The 24847-nt window shown below is 35.6% G+C and overlaps 2 protein-coding genes across 3 annotated transcripts in view; both read right to left on the reverse strand.

Annotated features, from left to right (window-relative positions):
* Positions 1–16722, reverse strand: part of LOC144448706 (prostaglandin reductase 1-like) — a 25795-nt gene extending 9073 nt beyond the window's left edge. The window contains exons 1-11 of one of the 2 annotated variants that reach the window (XR_013482119.1): positions 16413–16722; positions 15262–15307; positions 14733–14789; positions 12740–12851; positions 12077–12156; positions 11424–11541; positions 10824–10976; positions 10066–10174; positions 9650–9768; positions 8822–8946; positions 7731–7806 (exon numbers count right to left, since the gene is read on the reverse strand). Coding sequence is in view for 1 of the 2 variants with exons in the window: in XM_078138993.1 (XP_077995119.1) it covers positions 8836–8946; positions 9650–9768; positions 10066–10174; positions 10824–10976; positions 11424–11541; positions 12077–12156; positions 12740–12851; positions 14733–14789; positions 15262–15307; positions 16413–16656 (1149 nt within the window). In the remaining variant the exon portion in view is untranslated. Of the gene's footprint in view, positions 1–7049; positions 7807–8821; positions 8947–9649; positions 9769–10065; positions 10175–10823; positions 10977–11423; positions 11542–12076; positions 12157–12739; positions 12852–14732; positions 14790–15261; positions 15308–16412 lie in introns of those variants that run through there. The other variant, XM_078138993.1, reaches the window with a different exon arrangement.
* A 1477-nt stretch (positions 16723–18199) lies between these two features.
* LOC144448546 (dapdiamide synthesis protein DdaC-like) lies at positions 18200–24847 on the reverse strand. The gene is made up of 5 exons (XM_078138815.1): positions 24429–24847; positions 21874–22088; positions 20940–21174; positions 19705–19880; positions 18200–19172 (listed from the first exon to the last, which is right to left on the reverse strand). Exons 1-5 carry the CDS (start codon positions 24760–24762, stop codon positions 18963–18965), a joined length of 1170 nt encoding a protein of 389 aa, XP_077994941.1. The 5' UTR covers positions 24763–24847; the 3' UTR covers positions 18200–18962.

Genomic DNA, 24847 nt, shown 5'->3' on the forward strand with positions numbered 1-24847 from the left:
ATGGGGGTGAACTCATGAATATATTCTGAACTAAATGCAAATGTATTCAAATCACTTCCGACTCGCAATCTGAACTATTTTTCAGATCGAGTATAATCCGATTAGACAGGCGCTAATGGGAAAGTACAGAAACGTCCACCTCATCAGCATAAAAGTACAGAATTGAACTCAATCTGAACTATAGTACGGAAAGTGTCGTAAACTGTACTATTTTTTCTACTAGTGCTAGAGCTAAGCCTGAAGTTCAACAAATAAACTATAAATGGACAAACTGTGTTGTCTGTGATTGCAATATACAGGTCGTGATTAGTCAGAACCAATTTAAAAATTAACTTAGAAACGTTTGCGAAACAAGCTTTTAAGTGACAGAAGCCAGTTATGTGCGATATTGATATCGCCAAGGCATCATTCACCGAAGTGCATGATGAGATAAACCACTGTACACATATTTATATTTCCACAGGATTAATATTTTGTATTGTTACAATCATTTTTCTCGGGAGGACGTTGTGGCTCTTAACACAGTGGCCTACGTTTTATACCTTTGTTAAGAGATGATAATTTTCAGTTGTGGCTCTAACTATTGACGTAGATGTCCGCATGTGTTGTGTCTGTGAATTAAAATTATTTAAGCTTATATATTAAAATAGAACGATTCATTTTCAATATTACATAAACATACCCCGGCATACCAAGTACTCCCAGTGCTACAGAATTAGAGATACCAGCTGGGAAATCCAGTATCCGTAGAGGACTACTTTCCTGGAGATTAGAAGACAGGAACACAATTATATAACATCTTCATAATAGAACAATTTTAGGTAGGTGGATAGCTAGGTAGGTCGGTGAGTGAGTGAGTGAGTGAGTCAATATTAATTAATTAAATAATTAAATAATTAATTATTAAATATTAATTAATTAATTAATTAATCAGTCAATGAATCAATCAATCAATCAATCAATCAATCAATTAATTAATTAATTAATTAATTAATTAATTAATTAATTAATTAATTAATTAATTAATTAATTAATTAATTAATTAATTAATCAATTAATCAATTAATTAATTAATTAATTAATTAATTACCAATATTTTATTTTGTGCATGATTAACCGCTCCAGAGTGATGGCCACATTGCATAATGCTCCCTTCTTAGTTTCAGTGAAAACCTTATAATGATCGCATCACCTTATATAACGAAATAAAACAATCATCTCTTACCCCTGGAAGAAAGCCTGGATCTATACCATCGGAGATACTGTATGTTGTCCATCCACTGCGGCAAAGCACTTTGGTTCCTACGGGATATTTATCATTCTTGCTTTCAACAACTCTAAGATCGAAAAAGACAAAAGGGCAGGAAGTAGAAGATACTGTGTTGTATTTGTCTAGGATTGGAATATATATAATCTTGTCATCGAGGTCACATACCTTTTAACGTTTGCTCTTTAAAACGTGGCCTTTTACACATTCATTCTCAATTAATGCAACAAAATCAAACTCTAGGCAAACTATTAAGAAGACAAACTAAAACTATCGGTTGTTGCATGTGGATGAAAGCAATACCTTGTTATATGGCTATAATCACCATGATGATACAGGTTGTAATGAAGATAGTGTAACTATAAAGACCAAAAGAGGTTGATTTTGGCCATTTGAGGAAAATATTGTGTTTTAATTACAAGGGGAAGACCTGGTGGAAATTAGGCTCTGACTGTTGTGTCTAATGTTAACTTCCCCTGACTCTGCCATGCTAAAAAGTGGCCCTCCTTGCTGTCAGAGATGTAAAATATACGAGTCCCAGAAATAATAGTAGGGATTTCATTCCACTGCCACCACCAATATTGAAGGTTTTAAGGACATTGGATATTGCCCCACTACCTCCACCATGTAGATGTGTGTGTAGGCACTACATTAATAAATACATGTGTTTGTATCTCATTGGCTGAGCTGGAGGCGACAGTTCAACTCCCAATGATTGGATTGGAACACTCCTGATATCGTCGGAAGCAAGGTCAACATCTCCACAATATTATCCCAATGTCTTACCCAACTGATCCCTTTTCACATCTGTGAGACACACTCCTCTTCTCACACCACAGTGACTATTAATTCATTACATGGTTCCCAGCAGCAATTTGATATAGGGTGATATTATGGTACCTAACTCTAACCCTAATCGTAACGCTAACCCAAATGGCAGCAATGGGATTTGGAATCGGTGGCAGCGATGGGGTGACAAAAAAACCCAAGGTAATGCAATGTTAGTCAATACAATAAGTCAAAGTAAAATGTGACCCAATCTCATTTTCTAAAATATGACACTCGCCTTAGAGCCGATTTGTAAGTGATCTCCTCCCCCCAATTCCCCTTGCCTCCACCCCCACACCCACCCCCACCCCATGGTAAATACTGAAGGCTCTTAACCTTGCAGTCGGTCATTACATGAGTGCAGTTGGCAAGAATAACATATTCATGATTGCACACTGATATTCATGAGAGCTATATTTTACACTGAAGGCAGTAAGCACTCAGGAGTCGTGAATATTTATTGTGCAACCATGAACTTATTATTTCTGCTGTTTCAGTTTGAAAGTGTTTCATACTCAGCCGTCTGTTCGCCCATCAACGTATCGCCGATTTTAAGACTACCTGACACTAATCTGTACAGAGAAACAAAAGACATATATATTATTGTCATACCTGGAACATATTATGGATGAAATTTTGTTTCAGTTGCAAATTGACATGCGAAAGCCATCAACGACAGCCTTTCCATTTCTTTCGTTTACCCCTTTACTATTTTCACGATCATGCGTATCACTCGGTCGTTTTTCTATAAACACCCTATCTGTCAACATTTGACCGTTCGCGTTCGCATATCTTATGTTGCGGTGGAAAGTGCACAGGCCACCAACGACTGTTCCACAGTCTTAATTATGAAATATTCTTGGCATTCAGAATTATGACCAGTTCCACACCACTCCAAATCAGGAGGAAAGTATCCTTCCAAAGATGATATTTTCCGAACTTATGAACATTAATGAGATAATACGGAAGTCACGAACTTGACTTAAGGAAGGATTTACTATGGGTATATAGTTCGTAGCACTATAGTCATATCTTGGATTTTGTTACACAATAAACATCTCTATGACGGAGAGATATATTACATCTGTTGATTTCCAGCTTTTTAGATTCAGGCGTTCATTAGATACGAGCAATCGAAATATACTTGCATTGTGATAAACAAACCTTTGTCTTTTGTCGCTTGGTCATTGTCTTATTTGACAATACATAAAGATTGGACAATGTGTAAATACGCACGCGCACCAAGCTAAGACGGTCTGATATCTAGCATTGTTCATTTAGTTTTATTTAAACGTAATTATGATTGCCGTTTCAACATCAAAAAATAATTTTCAAATTTAAAAGAAATAAATGCATAAAATTATTTGGTGTTTCCAAAGAAATATGGAAGATTTTATGAAAGTATGAAACGTAAATGAGCAATTAGATATCCAACTATGGACTAACAATGAATATTACATCATAACAGTGTCCATCGAATAGGTCCGGACGGCCCACGTTGTACAGCTAGTCGACTATGTGAACTTGCATGTGTTAACGACAGTGGACGTGAGGGTAGGCACAAGAATCATCATTACCATTTTTCAGCTTTATTTTATTTCTTATCAAATATCTTAATTCTGGTAGTTTTACTGTGTATTTAGTAAACCAAGGCGAAAATGACTAAAATTACTCAGTTCTGGACCAATAAAAATTAAAAGGAAAACATGCTAGTCCCCCAAAACACCTCCAACGTATAACTTTTTTGAAATTAGTTGTGCCATCGATTGCTAGGTTATGTGGATTGGGATGATCACTGCGAAGATAAGAGCTTGTTTTGTTGGCTTGATCACACGGCTATGTTTGCTATCATTTGAACAAGCCTGCAGGCTGTGCAATATGTGAGCGGGACCAGAATGTGATGTTATTTCTTGATCTACGCGTGCGCAGATTGCAATTTCACGGGGGGGGGGGTCATTTCAACTATGACTGTGCAGTTTATTGTTATTGTATACTCTTAATTAGGAGTGGTGTGGAACTGGTGGATTTTAATCACTAATCTACAAGATACTTTCTTCACACAGTTAGCTTTCAAACAAACCCCCATTGGTATTATCTTTCAAAATCTGTCACCAAACTAAATCTTTTACACACCAGTAAAATAGATACATTTCCAATTTTGTAATTTTGATAATGTTTCACCAACCTCATGTAAGGGTCGACTGTCAGGTACTCAGCTTTCAACAGTATTTCTACAAGGATAAAACAAGATGAACCAGCATAAGTATTAGGCAATTGGGCAAAGATATTTATGGTAAAGATGCCGCTGGTCTAAACATGATAACCAAAACTTTGCATCATGTTGAGCAACCTAATTTCCGCACTTTAACGACAAGGAGGTAAATAGGGTAACAGATAGAAGAGTCCCATGGCCAGTGCGATGTGTGTGTAATCGTGACTCAGCATAATGATGGTTGCAGTCATCTACTAGCAGCACTGTTTATCCAAGTTCTCTAAGCAAGTCTCCTTCGTTCGAAAACAGGTACTGTATAAATTCTCCAGTACTTACCACCATCTTGGATAGAACGGATATCTTCCGCTACAAGTTTAAAATCGCTCTCTTTCGCCAACCCTTCGAAATGTTTGGCCAGAACGAACTTCTGTGCTCTAACCATATTGCTGACTAAACTGGGGGACGCAGCTATTAATTTTTACAATCCTCTAGCGCAGGTGTACCGTTTTCTAGCGTTACGTAGTTGCGTGACGTAGACCGTGGGTGACGCCTGGATATGTAAATAGCTAATGATTATGATATGATAATGAGATGACTTGTCGTCTCAATAATATTTGAATATGCAAGTAACGTTCAACGGTAGAATTATTAATATTCAAATATCAAAGTCCATTTATATTCACATTTGTAAACACATCGGTTGTAAGCGCAAAATGTGGTCAGATCACAGAGCGCTCAGGCTCAGTTTTATTTACAGATACAAACAAGTAAAGAAACAAAACACAATCAATTGCAAATAAACCGATAAATGAGTAGATAAATACATGAATAAACAACAACAAATAAACAAACACTACCCCCAATAGTCACCAATGGAGATCTCGCCATTGGTGACTATTTGAGTAGTGTTTGTTTATTCGTTTGTTGTTGTTTATTCATGTATTTATCTACTCATTTATCGGTGCATTTGTTTATGTTTTTGTTTGATTGATTGATTGCGTAATAGATATGTCATCAAGGGCTCAGCCTTGGAAGTTGGAGTGGTTTCGTTCCTATTTGATTAGTCGATTCCAATCTGTGAGTGTTGGAGCAGTCGTGTCAAAGGCATGGTCTCTCGATTGTGGTGTCCCCCAAGGCTCCGTCCTTGGACCTGTTTTGTTTACGCTTTACACAGCCCCCTTGGAGGATATCATAATCCGTACGTCATGGTTTAAATTGTGTCATGTATGCGGACGATTCCGAACTGTATCTCACGTGTGAGGGTGACCGGGTTCCGACTTCAGTTATTGAGTCATGCACTAGTGAAGTTAGACAGTGGATGCGTGATAATATGCTCTGTCTTAACGACGGTAAAACAGAAATTGTGCATTTTTCTTCAAAATTTGGTGGTGCGGGTCCGGTACCCCGGTGTGAGATACGGATTGGCGATGTCGATATACAACCATCTAATGTTGTTCGTAATCTTGGTGTTTCCATGGATTCGGCGGCTACTATGTCTGATCATGTAATTAATATTTGTAAAGCTGCCTCTCATGCTCTGTGGAAAATTGGCAAACTTCGCACTCTTCTTGATCAAAGTTGTACTGAAAAACTAGTTCATGCTTTTATTACATCACGTTTAGATTATTGCAACAGTTTATTACATGTATATGGTCTCCCTCTTCAACAAATTCGTAAGCTCCCAATTATCCAGAATTCAGCAGCAAGACTTGTCATTAGAAAAAAAAAAAGTTGAGCATATTACCCCAGTTCTTCATTCATTCATTACACTGGCTACCTATTCAGAAGCGCATTGAATTCAAAGTACTCTGTATTGTTTTTAAAGTTCTTAATGGGTGCGGGCCCTCATATCTAGGCGATTTATTAATGGTTAGATCCACCCGTCGTTCCCTTCGGTCGCAATCCGGTAGCGTGGTGAATTTGCATCAACCGATAGGGAACACTGCATACTATGGTGATCGGGCCTTCTCTATTTGCGGCCCACGCCTTTGGAATGCCCTGCCATCATGTCGTCGTTCTTCACATACTTTGAACAGTTTTAAATCTGCCTTAAAATATCATCTTTTTAGATCTCATTATTATTAACTTTTAACTTTTTTACATTTCAGTTTTTTTAATTGTCATTCCGTGTCTTTGTATTTTTATCCTGTTTCATATTATGTTTATACTTGTGTATATGTACATTTTAAATTACTTTTATACTTTTGTTCAGCGCATTGAGATTGTTTTAATGTAATGCGCTCTATAAGAAATAAATATTATTATTGTTTGTTTGTTTGTTTACTTATTTGTTTGTGTTTTGTTTCTTTACGTGTTTGTTTGTTTGTTTGCTTGTTTGTTTACGTGTTTGTGATTGTTTGTTTGTATGTGTTTGTGTTTTGTTTGTTTGTTTGTTTGTTTGTTTGTTTGTTTGTAAACAAAACTAACTGAGCTCCAGGTGGTAAGATTTGTTCGGAAATAAATTTATTACAAAGTACAGTGGGTATGTTAGCAAATTTGAACAAGCCCTACAAGTAATACGTCCATTTGAAATAGAAACAGTCACCAATGTTTCTATTTCCAAACGTACTAAAGGTTACGGTGACGACTGGCAGCAACATTTTTGGTTGGTAGTCAGGTGTAGTATGTGCTTTACAGGTTGAAGTTGACACTGATTATAGAGAGAACGAATAGGCATATCAGGTTTATTATGTTAGATGAGCACAATGTGCACACCAGTCATTTTAATGCAGAAACGGTAACTAAAGTACATTGCAAACTATCCACAGAACAAAAAAAGAATATCAATGTCTTTTAATAAAAAAGTTAACTCTATTGATAAATCAGACAAAAATATGTTTAAAATATGTTTGTTTCCGATAACATGACTTCAGAATAGGGTAGGAATGAATTTTATTTTATTTCATTTCATTTCATTTCGTTGTTTACAAGATACACATTGATCACAATACTTCTGTGATAGTTCAATAAGGTGGAAAATAAGTAGATGAAAACAATTATATATGAAGTAGACGAACACAATATACAGACTGTACTGTACAACTTACAGTCTTAAAAGATGTGGTTTCTCTGAAATGTGATATTAAAAAACCTAAGTAAATTTTTACCATTTTACCTTTAATGTTTTTAAAGGTAAAAAGCAATGGAAATTTAAAAGGAGATATGAAAAGAAGTTCTTTCCACTTCTATTTTTGTGAAATGAGAAAAACATATTCTGGGGTTGGCAGCTTAAACTAGGGTCCGTCTGGTTATCGGAAACACGTGATTATTTTTATTTGGCCTCGTTATGAAATTATCAAACAGTGAGCTTAGTATTCATTATTATCTTGTCTGTATCTGTATATGTATCAGTTGCAGCTAATGAAGTCTACAAAATGTTTTACATTATTTCAGATTTAGGAAAACAGACATTCTACAAAACTTTTACTTATTCGATGATGCTCATTACGAATGAGTTGATTTCTGTCATGTATAAAGGTATGTAGATGGAAGACAAAACCTGCAGAAACAAAAGAGAAAGATTACAGGTAAAAGTTGCCTATACTTTAACTCAATGATGTCATCAACCTTGACCTCACTTGACCTTATTTGACATTATCTGAGGTTATATCCTTCATGCCGTCAACATTCAAATCGTATATTGTTGTATTAACTATGTGGTATCCACTTAGTATTTACTCAAGGACATTCTTATCATTATGGAGAGATAATAGCAGCTATTTGTTAATCTAGATATCTTGAGTCCGTACACACACACACATACATACGTACGTACGCACACACACACACACACACACACATACATACATACATACATACATACATACATACATACGTACGTACGTACGTACGTAAACACACGCACGCACGCACACACACACATACATACATACATACATACATACATACATACATACATACATACATACATACTCAAACATATATATTGGGGGCGCCTAAAATCATATTTAAAACAGAATAATCGTTGCTTAAAGTGGCCATATGGATGTGAATATGGTATTTATTTTGGATTTTTATTTGATAAAACAGCTTCACCATGTTTTTCTACTTGAAAAAATAATGTGAAATAACATATACCAAGTCCATGTTCATAACTCAATACATTGCAAAAAGATGCAAAAAGTGTAAAAAGTTTGTTATTGTACGTACAATAACAAACATTTTACACATTGTTTAATGTTTTGCCGTTTATTGAGATGTGAACATGGACTTGGTATATGTTATTTTGCAATATTTTTTCAAGTAGAAAAACATGGTGAAGCTGTTTTATCAAATAAAAATCCAAAATAAATACCAATTTCTCATCCATATGGCCACTTTAATTTGGATAATACTATGCGCTCTACTTCAGAAATGGGTATGATGAGTAGATATATATATTTAATTGAGAATGGGTTTCAGTTTTCTCTTTAAAAAAAAGTAGGGCAAAAGTTAAAGATTATTTCGGTGTTGTATTATAATATATTAAGTATATTAAATCTGTATTGTCTTACCATTGCTTACTGTACTAGACCTTCACAATAGCCTTTCCTTTATTTTCGCCTGTGAATAGACTTATGAAAGCCTTTGGCATATTTTCGAAGCCTTCAGTGACGCACTCTTTGTGTTTTAATTTACCCTGATAATCAACAAACAAGAAATGTGCAGTTTAATAATTAATCAAGTATTATATTATATAATGCATATCTCCAGAAAAATAAAATATGATATAATTTCGCATGAATGAGACTGAAGAAACTGTTTTCTTCTTATTTAAAGAACAGAGTTTCAATATTTCGCATTCGAGAAATCTTATCATTAAAGCCATACCCTATGTAATACATGTAAAACTGTTTCTATATATTGTACTCACCGTCAGACAAACTGTTTTGAATATCTAATATTACCGACGTGGGCTTTTAAGAGTGTTGCAAAAGTATTGAAGATAGTATACTATAGAGACATTCCAAACAAAATCTAAACAAATACGTTTTTTAAATCATTTGCATAAGTAAAGACTCACAATAGCGTAATTGTGTGAAACATGATATGTCAATGTGTGGAACTGAATTGATGACGTAATAGTTTAGGGGGACTTCATCCATATCGACAAAAAATGAAAGACACCATAACCTGTTTAACTGAAGTTTTATGATGAATTTAAGTGCAAGAAGTACAAGTGATCTGCAATTAAGGAGTACCAGAACATCTATAAAAATGCAAGTAATGGGTCTGATCATTCACCGTGTGATCATTTACCTAAGGTAATGGAGTTCCCTACCAACATATTTAAGTCGAATGTAGATTTGATTAAACAGCTATCGTCCAATAGTATATCTCACCTCCTGCAACCACTGTAACATCTCTGCGTAGGCTTTGGGAAACTGGCTTTGGTGGGAGCAAAATAACAACCCCTTAATGGTTAACAATTTAAATATGATCATGATTTCATTTGCTGGCACTGTGAAAGAAAATAGAGTATGTTAGTGCCTGTCGATTACGAAAAGGTTTGACATTACCTACATTTAATTTTTAACGAGAGTATATTAATTTACATGCTCTAGTTCCTATTGCCTTTAAAATTAAAAACATTTTAACCTCAAAGTAAGACACATATACGTATAATTTTGTGCATTTGATTCGCAGGAATACATGCAAACTGAACTATATTCTGTTAGAATGTAACGTGACGATGCCAATATTGGTACGCGATTCTGAGATATATTTTAACATTGATATTTACATTAAGTTTAAATACCTTTATCCATGTCTTCGAGATTGTTATACTGTGAAATCGCACCACAAATTGCTACACGGGCTCTCACATTGAGGTATTGCCAAACCTTACTTGAAAAAATTCCTCCGACCTATGAAAGATCAATGCACAAGTTAGTGATGTTGAAGCATAGTCAATTGCTGTGTTTAAATCAATCTCCTCTTGCTATTATCAATTTGAAAGAAACTATCAATGGTCTTTAGTGTTGCTATGGCCACGGTCACTGTTACCACGGACTGCAATATGATTTCCTACGACATCTACTTTTTTATTCTCTTCATGACAAGTCGTTTTACACAACCACCCAAACATTCATACTTCTTTAGACACACGTTGGTTACAAACACTGAACCGCACTATTTGACATATATGCATCCAACTCGTGTGTGATAGCGCAAAAAACGTAGACGCTTTTCAGCGAGATATGAAATCTTAGGAAAACGTTAAGGAGTATTTATGAAATCTCGACGTCCAAATGAGTTCAACTTGATGCGATTTTCCAGATACACAAATCGTATATTTAGCTGTTATCATTGAGCAATAGCTGACACCAAGCACCCAAAAATACATCATTCATGACTAGTTTATTCAAACTGAAAATGTCTGAACCAAGTTATATGTTACCAGTGAGCCATGCTTGACGGTATTAGGGCAATTGTCCCAGGAAAATGCAACTCCAAGTCAACTAGTTAGCCTCCAGACAAGTTGCCAAGACAGGTATGTTACAAGGTCATACTTACATTATCAAAGTAACAATCTATACCGTTTGGTGCTCTACGTTTCAATGCTTTATCCAGATCTTCAGTCTTATAATTAAACACTTCGTCATATCCATACTCCTTGAGATGGCCGACCTTCTCATCAGTGCCTGCACAACCAATTGTCTTAGCCCCCTTTAAAAAATACGAGTAACTGTTCAAATTAAATTAAATTAAAGCAATATTTGCTATACCCATTCTAACACCATCTGGTTTTATGTTGTGTTTTCCCTATAAATACTTGACCCGTGCTTTAAACTGGCCCTCTATAGTCGATCAGTGGTTGAGTGTAAGCTTTATAGATTAATTTGGTTTGATAATAAATTTTGACGAGATTATAGCTTCCTAATAATAGCGCTTCAATTCATATCAAGTTACTTTATCCGAACAAACGGTTTCCGAAGCATGATGCATATGCATATAAGTTAGCAAGTTAAAACAACAATTAATAATTGTACAAGATAGTGTTCTGTTATATTTGATATTCTTCACTGATAAAAACAGTTGTAGTTACAACTTCAGTCAGAAAATCACTTTGATCACTGTGATTTCCAATTCAAATGGAAATTAAATACGATTTACCTTTATCTTGGCAATTTGTCCGACTATACTGCCAACTGCCCCGGAGGCTGCATTGACAAACACAGTTTCGTCTTCCTTTGGTTTACAAATATCAAGTAATCCAAAATAAGCAGACACACTGTAAGAGGAAAATAAGTAAAAACATTGTTAATGTGACCAATGCAATGCTGACACACTTCATACAATCTTTTCTTTAAAATACCATTTCTAAGCTAAGCCTGAAGCTCAACATATAAACTATAAATGGACAAACCTCTGCAATGGACTGCAATGTTTTTCCTAGCAATATACAAGTCGTGATCGGTCTTCATAACCAATTGTAAACAATTATGCCTTTTGCGAAACAAACTATTAAGTGATCGAAGCCAGTTATTTGTGATATTCATATTGGCAATGCATCGTTCACCAAAGTATATGATAAGATACATACACCATTGTACATTATATTTATATTTCTTGAGGAGTAATTTTTTGTAGTATTACATTTTCTTCTGGCTTTAAATATAGTGGGCTATGCTTTATACCTTTGATAAGAGATGATAATTTTCAGTTGTGGCTCTAACTATTGGCATAGATATCCACATGTGTTGCATCCGTGTATTATTTAAGATATTAGAAGAGAACTTTCAATTTCCAATATTACATAAACATACCCCGGCATACCAAGTACTCCCAGTGCTACAGAATTAGAGATACCAGCTGGGAAATCCAGTATCCGTAGAGGACTACTATACTGAAGGTTAGAAGAAACATACTTGTATAAAATTTCCGTTATATTGCATTTTAATAAAAACTGGTCAATGTTTTATGTTGTCTGTAAGTAAAACTATAGATGTCTGACTATTTAAGCGTACTGCATGCACCGTAGTTGTCGATATTGCCGCATGTATGTAAGTAAGTAAGCAAGCAGGCAGGCAGGCAGGCAGGCAGGCGGGCAAGCAGGCAGGCAGGCAGGCAGGCAGGCAGGTAGGTAGGTAGGTAGGTAGGTAGGTAAGTAAGTAAGTAAGTAAGTAAGTAAGTAGGTCGGTGGGTGGGTGGGTGGGTGGGTGAGTGAGTGAGTGAGTGAGTGAGTGAGTGAGTGAGTGAGTGAGTGAGTGAGTGAGTGAGTGAGTGAGTGAGTGAGTGAGTGAGCGAGTGAGCGAGTGAGTGAGTGAGCAATATTTTATTTTCCGTATGAATAAACGTTCCAGAGTGATGCAAAATGCAAAGTATGGATTAATTTCATGATGTAATAGTACCTTCTTCGGCTCTAATGAAAACCTTACAATAATAACACACATAACCTTATATAGCGAAATAAAACAATCAACTCTTACCTCTGGAAGAAAGCCTGGGTCGATACCATCGGAGATACTGTATGTTGTCCATCCACTGCGACAAAGCACGTTGGTTCCTACTGGATATTTATCATTCTTGCTTTCAACAACTCTAAGATCGTAAAAGAACCAGATTTAAACTGAATGCCTCCCGTAAGGGAATCACTAATTATGCAAATAACTCATTAAAATAAAAATAAACTATGGTAACATGCTTTGTTTTTGGACAAGCGTGCTTTCTTAAGTTAATGTATGTGCCAAATTATACGGAATTTGAAGAATGCATGACACTGCTTAATTACTGAATATCGTTCATTATTCAAAATGCTCATTAAAAGGTAAAAGTTGTAGCAACAAACTTCATAGGAGTTATGGTTGATATATGTATCATATTATACGAAATTTGAAGCTTGCATTTTTAAGACACAACCTAGTTACCTAAAATCATTAATTATGCAAAAAAATTTCATTAAAACTGTAAACTATATCAAAAATTGTATAGGACATATCCGCTTTGTTATGGTTAACATATGTACTAATTTGTATTGAAATTGAAGCATGCAGTCTTAAGATATAGCGAAAATCATTAATTATGCAAATTATTCATTAACACTGCAAGGTACATCAACTAACTTTATAAGACATACACAATTTGTTATGGTTAATGTATGTACTGAATTGTATTGAAATTGAAGTATGCAGTCGTAAGATATAGCCTAATTACCAAGAATAATTAATTATGCAAATTACTCATTAACACTAAAAGGTACATCAACAAGCTTTACAGGACATGTGCGATTGCTATTGTTAACATGTGTAATGAATTATATTGAAATTGAAGTATGTTTTCTTATGATATAGCCTAATTACCGAAAATCATTAATTATGAAATTATTCATTAACACTGTAAGGTACTTCAACTAACTTTATAGGACATATGTGTTTTCTTATGGTTAACGTTGTACTATATTATGTTGAATATGAAGTATGCATTCTTAAGATATAGCCTAATTACCAAAACTAATTAATTATGCAAATTATTCGTTAACGCTGTAAGGTACATCATCAAATTTTATAGGACAAATGTATGTTGTTATAACGAATGTACTAAATTATATTGAAATTGAAATATGCAGTCTTAAGATATTGCTTAATTATTTGATTTCATTAATATGCAAATTTCTCTAATTAAACATTAACCGATCTGGCTGAAAACCTAATCAGGTCTAGCTATTACCCTAAAAATTATATATTCCAAATTTCATTACAATTGAGCCAGCCAAATTTTAGAAAATGATGACACAGACAGACAGACAGACACTCAGACATACAGACAGACACAGACAGACAGACAGACAGACAGACAGACACACACACACACATAGACAGACAGACAGACAGACAGACAGACAGACAGACAGACAGACAGACAGACAGACAGATTTTAATACCTCCCATACCCTTACGGGAGGTAAAAAGGACAGGAGACTGTGTTGTTTATGTCTTTAATAGACTGGAATACATGTAATTTGTAGTCTTCGACGTCACTTACATTACAACGTTGGCTGTGACGTTTTATAGTTAATACAACAAAAATCAACCTCTAGACAAACTAATCAGATAGACATAAACTAAAATTATTGTTGTTGCATCTGGTAGAGTGCAGAAGCGGGTGGTAGCAGTGCCTTGGTTACTAGTATATGGCTATAATCAGCCGGTCAAGAAGATAGTGTAACTGTAAAGACCGAATGAGGTTCATGTGTGGCCAAACATCAAGTTGATCTTGTGCCTCTGTATATAGGGTATCTTAGCTGCGGGCCACTGCATGGGGGGGGGGGGGGTTTCCAGCAAAAATAATATATTCATCATCGCACAATGATATGTATGAGAGATGTTTTACACTGAAGGAAATAATCACTCAGGAGTCATGAATATTTATTGCGCATCTATGAACTTATTATTTCTGCTGTTTCAGTTTTAAAGTGTTTCATACTTAGCTGTCTGTTCGCCCATCAAGGTATCGCCGATTTCAAGACTACCCGACATTGGTCTGTACAGAGAAACCGATCACATATATATTATTGACATATAAGAACATATTAGGGATGCGTTGGTTCAATTGCAGATTGACATACGAACAGCCATCAACGACATCCTTTTCATTTCTTTCGTTTACCCCTTTACTATTTTCCAGCGTATCACGCAATCGTTTTTTCCATATATCACCATATATCAACATTTGAGCGTTCGCATATTAGTATGCTATATTGTAGCGGAAAGTGAAAACTGCCACCAACGGCTGTTTCACAGTCTTATGACATATCCTTTTCACTTGGAATTGTGAATTTCAATCAAATTTTACAAGTTACTATCTTCAATGTTGTCACACAGTTAGCTTTTCAAACAAACCCATAAGTAATATCTTTCAAAGTCTGCCACCAAACTAAATCTTTACTTATATCACACACCAGTAAAACATATATACATTCCCAATTTTGTAATCTTGATAATGTTTCACCAACCTCATGTAAGGGTCGACTGTCAGGTACTCAGCTTTCAACAGTATTTCTACAGGGATAAAACAAATGATGAAACAGGAGCAGAATTAGACAATTGGACAAAGATGTAAATGATTTATGAGTGTGCATGAGTGGAATTACTTGGTCCAAGAACCCATTTTATTCTAACCCTTTCAAGTATTACAGACCTCACCCATCATTATTCTTGATAAGTTTATAACAGTTTGAAACTGATCTGAAGAGTCTTCAAACTGACACTATATATGATCAACAAGCAGGCACACAAACGGAGCAGACAACGAGCAGAAGAACATGACAACAACAAGCCACACTTCGATTTTTTTCTATGACGTGTTTTAAGGGAATGTCCACTTTTTATTCCAAGGGGCCAGACGATTCTCTTTCAGTTGTATTTTTCCGTTGAAATCCCCTACCTTCATGAATGATGTCCAAAAAAAGTAACGCCCCCCCCCCCCTCCCTTCCATGATTATACATTATTTTTCATGGGATCCACCCTCTAAAATTCAATACAGTGATATTTCTCTATTAAAATGGTCCAATTTGGCCATCAGGGTTGTTTTGTTTGGTTATTGGAATAGACAATATCAACATGTAGATTATGATGTGACGACTGTTCGGAATATCCATAACTGGTTGCTAGTCATGGCATGTCAGGTGTTTCTCAATTTTACATCGAATATCAGTACCTGTGAGAAAAGTGACTGATATCCACTGACACTGTTTGAATCACTGCACTCTACTATAGATAGCGATGTCGACAGTTGCGACAAGCTATACACTGCTATATTAAAATCCTCTAATGATAAAGGAACTGTGGGATCATACAACACTCCCCCCCCCCATGAAATCTAGAAGGAAATTCATGCCCCCACCCCAGTTATCGTATATGACCACTCGCTAATAACTAGAACGAGCCTACGTTATACATGATCTGCTCCTCTGTGAACTCCATGTGAACTCACTGTCCCAGTGATATATACATTATATATACAGTGTGTGTATGGACGTGTAGTCGTGCCGGAATAATGATGGTCGCAGTCATCTACTAGCAGCACCGATTATCCAAGTTCCCTCAGCAAGTCTCCTTCGTTCAAAAGTATTCAAACAGATACCAACATTCTCGAGTACTTACCACCATCTCGGATAGGGCGTATGTCTTCCTCTACAAGTTTAAAATCGTTCTCTTTCGCCAACCCTTCGAAATGTTTGGCCAGAACGAGCTTCTGTGCTCTAACCACATTGCTGACTACGTCACTTTTGAACCTACAGGAGACTGTGTATCCACTCTTCACTACCGTTGTTAAGCCGGGTCTACAAATGGTAGACTTTGCAGTGCGTCCCACAAAAGCTATGCACAAGGCTCGCATGACCATCATTCCTCTTTACATGTATGGTGAAATGAAATTTCCACACAGACAAAATGGCGGCTATCGTCCAACCCAATTACATGTTTAACCTGTAATAGAGTGTACCTTACCCACAAGGCCATACACTTTGCTACATTGCATTGGTTCTAGTTTACGCCTAAACGTACAAGCCAATGAACACTGACAGGGCATGTTCGATCGAGAAATGGCTCCACTTCTTAAAATATAGGCAGAAAAGATGAAAAATCGTTGGAACATCATGAACGTTTGATATGTTTTAGACATTAACAACTTAAAGTATAAGTAAGCTTACTTATCTGCACCAATAAAGAAAGTTTCAAACATGGAAACTAGTGTAGGTTAGGCCATAAAAAAGAATTGTTTTTTTAATAATAATAATAATAATAATAATAATAATAATAATTGTTTTTTTATTTTATATTCTCAACAAAATGGTAAACTTTGCACTCAATCTACTATTTATGGCAGTTACTGTTCTTGTTATTAGTACTGTAGAGGAAGTGTGTATGTGAGGTAGATGTCATTTGTTTAGACATGATTGGCTCTGCAGTTGTCTTCACTGAAGTAGGGAGGGTTACTATTGTGTTTCCCCACGGATCCGCAGACTGCATGGGGATGGACAAACACACAGAAAAAGATCGACGCGGGGGGGGGGGTATTTAAGTGATGCGCGCGCTGACCAGAAACAATTCTCTTTTTTTACCTTACAATGCATGTCTCTGGTTAGTCTCTATGTACGTCTTATTCATGGAACCATTATAAATAAATACTTGTCAGATATTATGTTCGAGTATTTTTGTAAAACAATGCTACAAATATATATTCTATATGCTACATGTACCTAATATATTATTCACATTTATCAAACTGCTGATCATGTATGTATTGACTTTACAGTCAATGTTACTCACAACATACTTTGAGAGCCATTGGTTTACCTGAGATGCAATCAATCAATCAATCAATCAATCAATCAATCATCTATCAATCAATCAATCAATCAATCAGTAAATAAATAAATAAGTAAATAAATAAATAAATAAATGAATAAATAAATAAATGAATAAATAAATAAATAAATAAATAAATAAATAAATAAATAAAAATAAAGTCAATTTGATACATATGAAAACAAATGCAATACTTTGCAGGTAGTTTGTTATTTATTTTCTGTATACCACTCACCAATGACATACTTTGCAGGTAGTTTGTTATTTATTTTCTGTATACCACACACCAATGACATACTTTACAGGTAGTTTGTTATTTATTTTCTGTATACCACACACCAATGACATACTTTGCAGGTAGTTTGTTATTTATTTTCTGTATACCACTCACCAATGACATATACTTTGCAGGTAGTTTGTTATTTATTGTCTGTATACCACACACCAATGACATACTTTGCAGGTAGTTTGTTATTTATTTTCTCTATACCACACACCGATGACATATTTGATTAAGCTTAAAGTCGATCATTGTCGAACACGTTTTATGTTCAATTATGATTATTTACAAAGAATGACACTATTAAAATTGTCTTCCAATTCCATTGGTTATCAAGAAATTGTAACTTGATCCTCGGTCGCTGTTCCTTTGAAATTAAATAACTGATGTTAGTGCATGTAAATCATGTTGTCAAACACAATCGGTGTGAATGGTTACTGTTGCAAAATATTCTCCTCTCTTAATTCAGTTCATCGCCCTACTGTCTTTCATTCTCCTGACTTACTACCATATTAGTGACTGTCTCATTGAAATTGTTTCTCATTACACAATTATTGTTGGTCGACTAAATTTATAAAATCATACATGAACGTAGATGGCGTTTCTGATAGTCTGTGCATGGCAGAATATTATCATCATTACATATTTGATTGACAGTTCAGATCAAGTTGACACTAACCTTACATGTTTGTGTACCAATTATTTATAATCATAAAATGTTAATGGCAAGATAGAACTTCATGTAAATTTGCATGCAATGTAAGGACTTTGTTATGTCGCTACGCGCTATCAACAGGCAAATGCATCAACTTATATTTCATGATTATATACAAATATAAACTGTTAGTTTGCATGCTCACGGAGAGTGCAAAAAACATTGACAATATGACAAGATTTCAAATAAATTGCATCAATAAATCAATTCATAACTCGATGATTGTGTACATCCATATATATTGATGCTATATTTTTCTAATTAGAGGATTTATTTTGATTCACAACCATAATTCCTACCCTTCACAGTACACCTACCCCTACTTAACTCATCTAACCCATTAAACTGACTAATTAAAAAGGCTGGCAAGTATTTTTCTCTGTGTTTGTGGAGTCTCTGTTCCTACACGACCATGCATAGCTTGGAAGTTGTCGAGTAACAAGACATCCCCATGTTGCCAATGGAAACCGACTGCTTTTTTCCAATGAGCTATACGAAGGTTAGATATATCCTCCTCGGTGAATTCTTCGCCATCTCCATAGCTTGTATTGAGAGGATACTGTGAGATAGACATTTCAATATTACACCACATCATTGGTTATGTATATGAATCCGATGGGTGAAAAGTTGTATGGGAATATAGTAGAGTACAATGTTCATCTAAGTCAGCATCCTAGCATAATGTAGAGGAGCAGACAAAGTTCTATACCATACTTAAAATCAAACACTTCACGCACAATTTGATTTCGCAGAGAGAGAGAGAGAGAGAGAGAGAGAGAGAGAGAGAGAGAGAGAGAGAGAGAGAGTGTGTGTGTGTGTGTGTGTGTGTGTGTGTGTGAGTGAGACAGACAGACAGACAGACACACACACACACACACACACACACACACACACACACACACACACACACACACACATTTAAGTATAACTTACACTTTGAAATACATAAATGATGTGCTGACAGTACATTGTCTCACGGTACGGGTTGGCCTATAATTATTAACCCAATAAAATGTTTCTTGGGTTAAAATGTTAGAAGGCAAAACGAAATAATCTTTTAGTAATTCAAAACACAAATTTAGTACTTTTACCTTTGTTGGTTCCAACCTTTCACCCATGAAGTCGGGATGGTCATAGTAACAGCTGGAATGATGGCCGACCACTTGATTAAACCATATAGACTTACCAGTTACTGGGTGATCAATAGTTACTGGCAGTGTGTAGTGGTATGTTATAGATTTGTCTTCGTGCCATGTGAATTCAAATCCTTATAATGAAAATAAAGAATTACTGTAAGTGTGTAAAGTCTAATATGTATTCACCACGAAAATGCATATCCGAACACATCCGGTAGTTTGTCGTTACTTTTTCTGGCGCATTGTTTAAAGATAACGACTATCCCAATTTGTGTATAGTTTGTGTATATTTTTGGTTTGTGAAAATAAATTCATGTAGTGGTTATAAGGTTACATTTTTGGAATCTAGTTTTTGAAGCGACTACGTAGCTGTTCTCTTATTTACTTCAGAGTAGTGATATTATTCCACTTGGTAAAATTTCATGTAAATAAATTACGCAGTGGTAATATCAGGTAAGTAAAACGTATCTCGGGTACCAATTTCCCTGGAAATGAAAATTCCTAAATCTCTCTTTGACATATTAAAGTGGCCACATGAATGAGGATTGGTTATTTATTTTGGATTTTGGATTCATAACATAATTTTATAATGGCTTCCTACTTGAAAAATCATATGTGAATCAACATAAGCCAAGTCCTTGTTTGTAACTCAATAAATTGCAAAAGATTAATAACTGTATGTGTGAAATTGTTGTTATTGTACGTACAATAACAAACTGTGTACATATGTTTTAGCCGTTTGCAATGTATTGTGTTACAAACACAGACTTGGTCAATATTGTTCATGTTGATTTTTCAAGTAGAAAGCCATTATAAAATTGTTTTATAAATTAAAAGTCAAAAAGAAATACCCAATTCTCATCCATATGGCCACTTTAGAGCATGTTCCGTGTCCTTTGGAAATATACTCTTTGTAGTCAACCATCGTATTTTCAAGCAAGTCGACCATCGTTGATTTTCTCATAGAGTAAACAATATTTCACGGCCATATTGGATTATAAAATGGCTTAATTTTGGTCTCTGTATTAAACTTCAGTGAACATTGTTTTCTTTTTTAATTTTAATTAAGAACTGGTTTGTGACTTTTTGTAAGAATAAAGTAACAGGAAATGTTTGGGACTTTATTTATTTCTGACTAATGCTACACTGTAATTAAATTTGAGATAGACTCCGTTCATTGACAATGCTACCTTGTTCTCTGCAGAAGCGTTCCACCACATCTTTGTCCTCCGTGTGAAATATTTTCTGCCATGTCATGTACTTAGACACAGACTTATCGCCCATATGTCTGTAATATCGTACGCCTTTCTTCAATAACTTGTCTAACACCACTGGGTCCAATGCATCAAGCATACCATCTAGGTGTGCTATTGGTAAATCGCCACCATTCAAATCTTCTGGTGGTTGTACACAGAAGAATGCAAGCTATTTATAAACAGATTGTGTTATAAACGAGTGAGATATACGAATGTTATATATGTTTATTGGTCGCTATGGTCGATTAGTGTTGCTTAAAGCACAGTGGTCGTCAGGTGCGCATGTGCAGTTAGTAATTTGTGGCGATAATATGCTATGGCAGACACCTTGAATCAGACGGAAGACGACGTGGGCTTAACCTTCTGAAATATTTGGTGGCCATTTTCAATATTTAATGAATGTATTGAAGTTTCCAAAACTTGCATATTTTTTAAAATCGTTTTTATATGTCGATTCCAAAAATATATGGTTTTACGAGGTCATCCTTGGCCAGTTTGGACACCAAGTGTTATGTAACCTGATGCTTTCACCTATATGACCCCCTGCCAGGGGCTCAGGGTCGTAAGGGTTAAACTTTGAACGGGAATTTCAAACATTCTTGTAAGCCAGAGCCTTCTTCCTGCTGATGTAACAAACAAATACACTCCCCGATGCGAGCTGTGGTTTTACGACGATAATTGCAAACGGTAAGACAAAATCTTAATGTATTTAATCACGGCTAAAATTTCTATAATGTTGTCCACACTGTCATAGAGAACATCCCTTCACATTACCCAGAAGGAGTTCATCTCTCACACGAGGGAATTATTTTTCAAAGGATTAGACACACATTACGAAATTCCTGAGAGTTACTGCATGAAAACCTACCTTTTTTGGATACAATGATTTCAGGTACGACATTTCCGTGTGTAGATCAATCGTGAATTGTGGTGGTTCATCACTTGCCGTAAACACATTCTGAGACAGCTGTTTTCTATATCCAGCACCTCCCTTGTACTCAGTTACCGGATGGCCCATCCCTCCAATCAAAGTGTCGAAATCATTGGGACCTTGCAATGGAAGCCCTCTAAACAAAATGGCGCCTGTAATAGATATAAATAATCAAATAATCAAAACTTAATGTTTCTTGTACATGTAAAGTTTAATAAAAGGAATCACATTAGTATAGTTTGCTTAGATATGTTTGGAAGAGCGCGTCATCTGGCCGTATAGTAATATTTCAACTGCTCACTTCGTGCATGCATCGTAGATGTATGATCTTAGAAATAATCGTTATCCCCACAACATAGAAAAGTATTTTGACCGTCCCATTCATACATATCAAAACCGTTCAGCCTCCAGTGGTAACTTTCGTCCACCATCGATAAAATTGACCATCACCCAACACAATTTCAAATATGCAGCGACAAAGCACTGGAACTCTTTACCAAGTCACCTAAAAATTAACATGTCCAGGCAACAGTTCAAAAATGAACTAAGAAATTATATTTTAAATTCTACACACCAACCTTAATTTATACTCTTTGGCGTTTTTACAACATTTCTGGTTTTTGCTTTATTTCTTGTCGTGTGTGTGTATGCGTATGTATGTATGTGCGTGAGTGTGTGTATTAGTGTGCGTGAATGCGTGCTGTGTTTATTTTTGACTTAATTTTCTTCGTTGCGTCCATTTATGAATTTGAATTAATCTAAAATTGGATGTACGGGCCATGGACACGACTAGTTCTGCTGAACTATTTTCATGGTCCCCATTAGATAACACATGTATATTTCCTTTTGTCCAATTTGTTTGAAAGTGTAATGTATTATTTATTTATTTATTTATTGTTTTGTTTTTTGTTATCTGATGAAATAAATTTCAATTTAATTCAATTCAATTCAATAGATCTATGCAACTATGCTCCAAAGAATTCATTTATGTATTGTTTCTCTTCAACATCAATGGTTTACCAACACAAGTCTTGCCTAACTACTAGAATTATTTACATTCTTTCTTCTTCTATCAGTTAATAACTTCCACTTTCAGACATGTTTTGAACAAATCACTTTTCCTTTTTCAGTGTCTAACTGGATCGGAAAGAAATCTACAGTGACATCATCACAGTAGGTGGACAGTTAGATGTAGTTAACTGACAAGTATTTTCACACCTGAATTTACATATTGAAGCTAGCTTTTTCAATTCAACTCCTCCAACAAATTTGGATCATTCTGTCAGAACCAGTTAGACACTGAGGAAGGACAAGTGATTTGTCTGTTTCTAAATCGAAAATGGAAGAAGGGAATTTGTGTATAGCCCTTTAAGTTTTATTACACCTCTCACCTTCTGTAGAATTCTGTAGAAGTTTACAAAAATATTTTCTAACCTTAAATGTAACCGTCGTGAAATTACGTACGTGCCTCCTTGCCGCAAGATAATATACTAGGCACTAGCCTCCATCAGAAGTAAATTATGCTTGCGAGAATGGATAATTTTAGACATTGGGAGTTAATTGATCTTTGGCCCTCGGAACAAACAGTGTAAATCGTATTGATATGCATGATATACGTACTAGAAAATAACTAACTAGCCTTCCATTTGTTATAAAATTAGGCAATGTGATGTGAATTAACATGTACTCGGAGAAGCAGAACAATAGAGAACACGCCACCAAAGCATGAGCCAACATGCCACGCTGGGCTGAACTCTGAAGGTCCGCATGCGCGATTCAGTGGTATGAGCTCCTGTAGTTAAACGCGTTTCTTGTGTCCTTGTTAAACTGGCACCAGTATCTTCGGAAATTGTTTTGTCTCATAATCTTCAAGACAGGCTACTAGTAACTGGGAAAAAATTAAACAAAAAGTTGACATTTTCCTTCCCAAAATTTGAAATGAATAACAAATTCAAAACATTTGAAGATTATGAGACAAACAAAAATCTCACAAGTGACTGGTGCCATTCTATGTCCTTGTGTATGAAATCATAAATTACGTAACAGATAAAGAATATGTGATTATAACAGCGAAAACAGATTGTTCGACCTACTCAGGTGTACTATGCTGGACGAACGAAAAATGGGTGTGGTAACACTAGTTTCCACAAGTGGGTGATAGCCGTTCCTAGTTGCAATTGTGCAGATATAACCACCCTGTAATCAAAATAGTGTAAGCACTGGAAGTCCCAAAATGTAAACTGCAATGTTATGAATGTGTTGTTGTTGTTGTTGTTGCTGTTGTTGTTGTTGTTGTTGTTGTTGTTGTTGTTGTTGTTGTTGTTGTTGATGATGATGATGATGATGATGATGATGATGATGATGATGATGATGATGATGTTGCTACTGCTGCTATTGTCATTGCCGCTGTCGTTGTCAGAGGGAAGTCATTTGACAGCACTCTAAATAACTATATTCTATATTTTCCTTCATTGTTACGGATGAATTCTCACCTGCATTCGGCAGTATTTTATCTGCTGCCTCCCGACATATCTGTGCCCAATCTCTCACTGCAAAACGCTGGGCTTTCACCGGATCTTCAGGTTTGAGAACGACTGGGAAATTATTGTTTGGTGGCGAAAGGTATCGTGGAAAATTTGGTTTACGGGAACCAGGAAGGAATTTTCTCCCAGCAAGTGGCGTCGGTGTGTATTTCAGTGGTTCATCAAGAACTCTGAGGGTGGGAGCCCAACTCGATGATGTCGTCGCAACCGTACAATATCTTGATTCCAAACTTCCTGAGAGATGTTTAGTTATCAGGAATAATCTATGTGACCATCTCAACATCTTCTCGGTCTAGATATGTGTCGTCTACGGCATATAATGTGAAATATGAGTGTTGACTTAACAAGCAACTTTAGTATGCAAGTGG

The sequence above is a fragment of the Glandiceps talaboti genome, chromosome 17 (assembly GCF_964340395.1).
Source record: "Glandiceps talaboti chromosome 17, keGlaTala1.1, whole genome shotgun sequence".
Classification (NCBI taxonomy): Eukaryota; Metazoa; Hemichordata; class Enteropneusta; family Spengelidae; genus Glandiceps; species Glandiceps talaboti.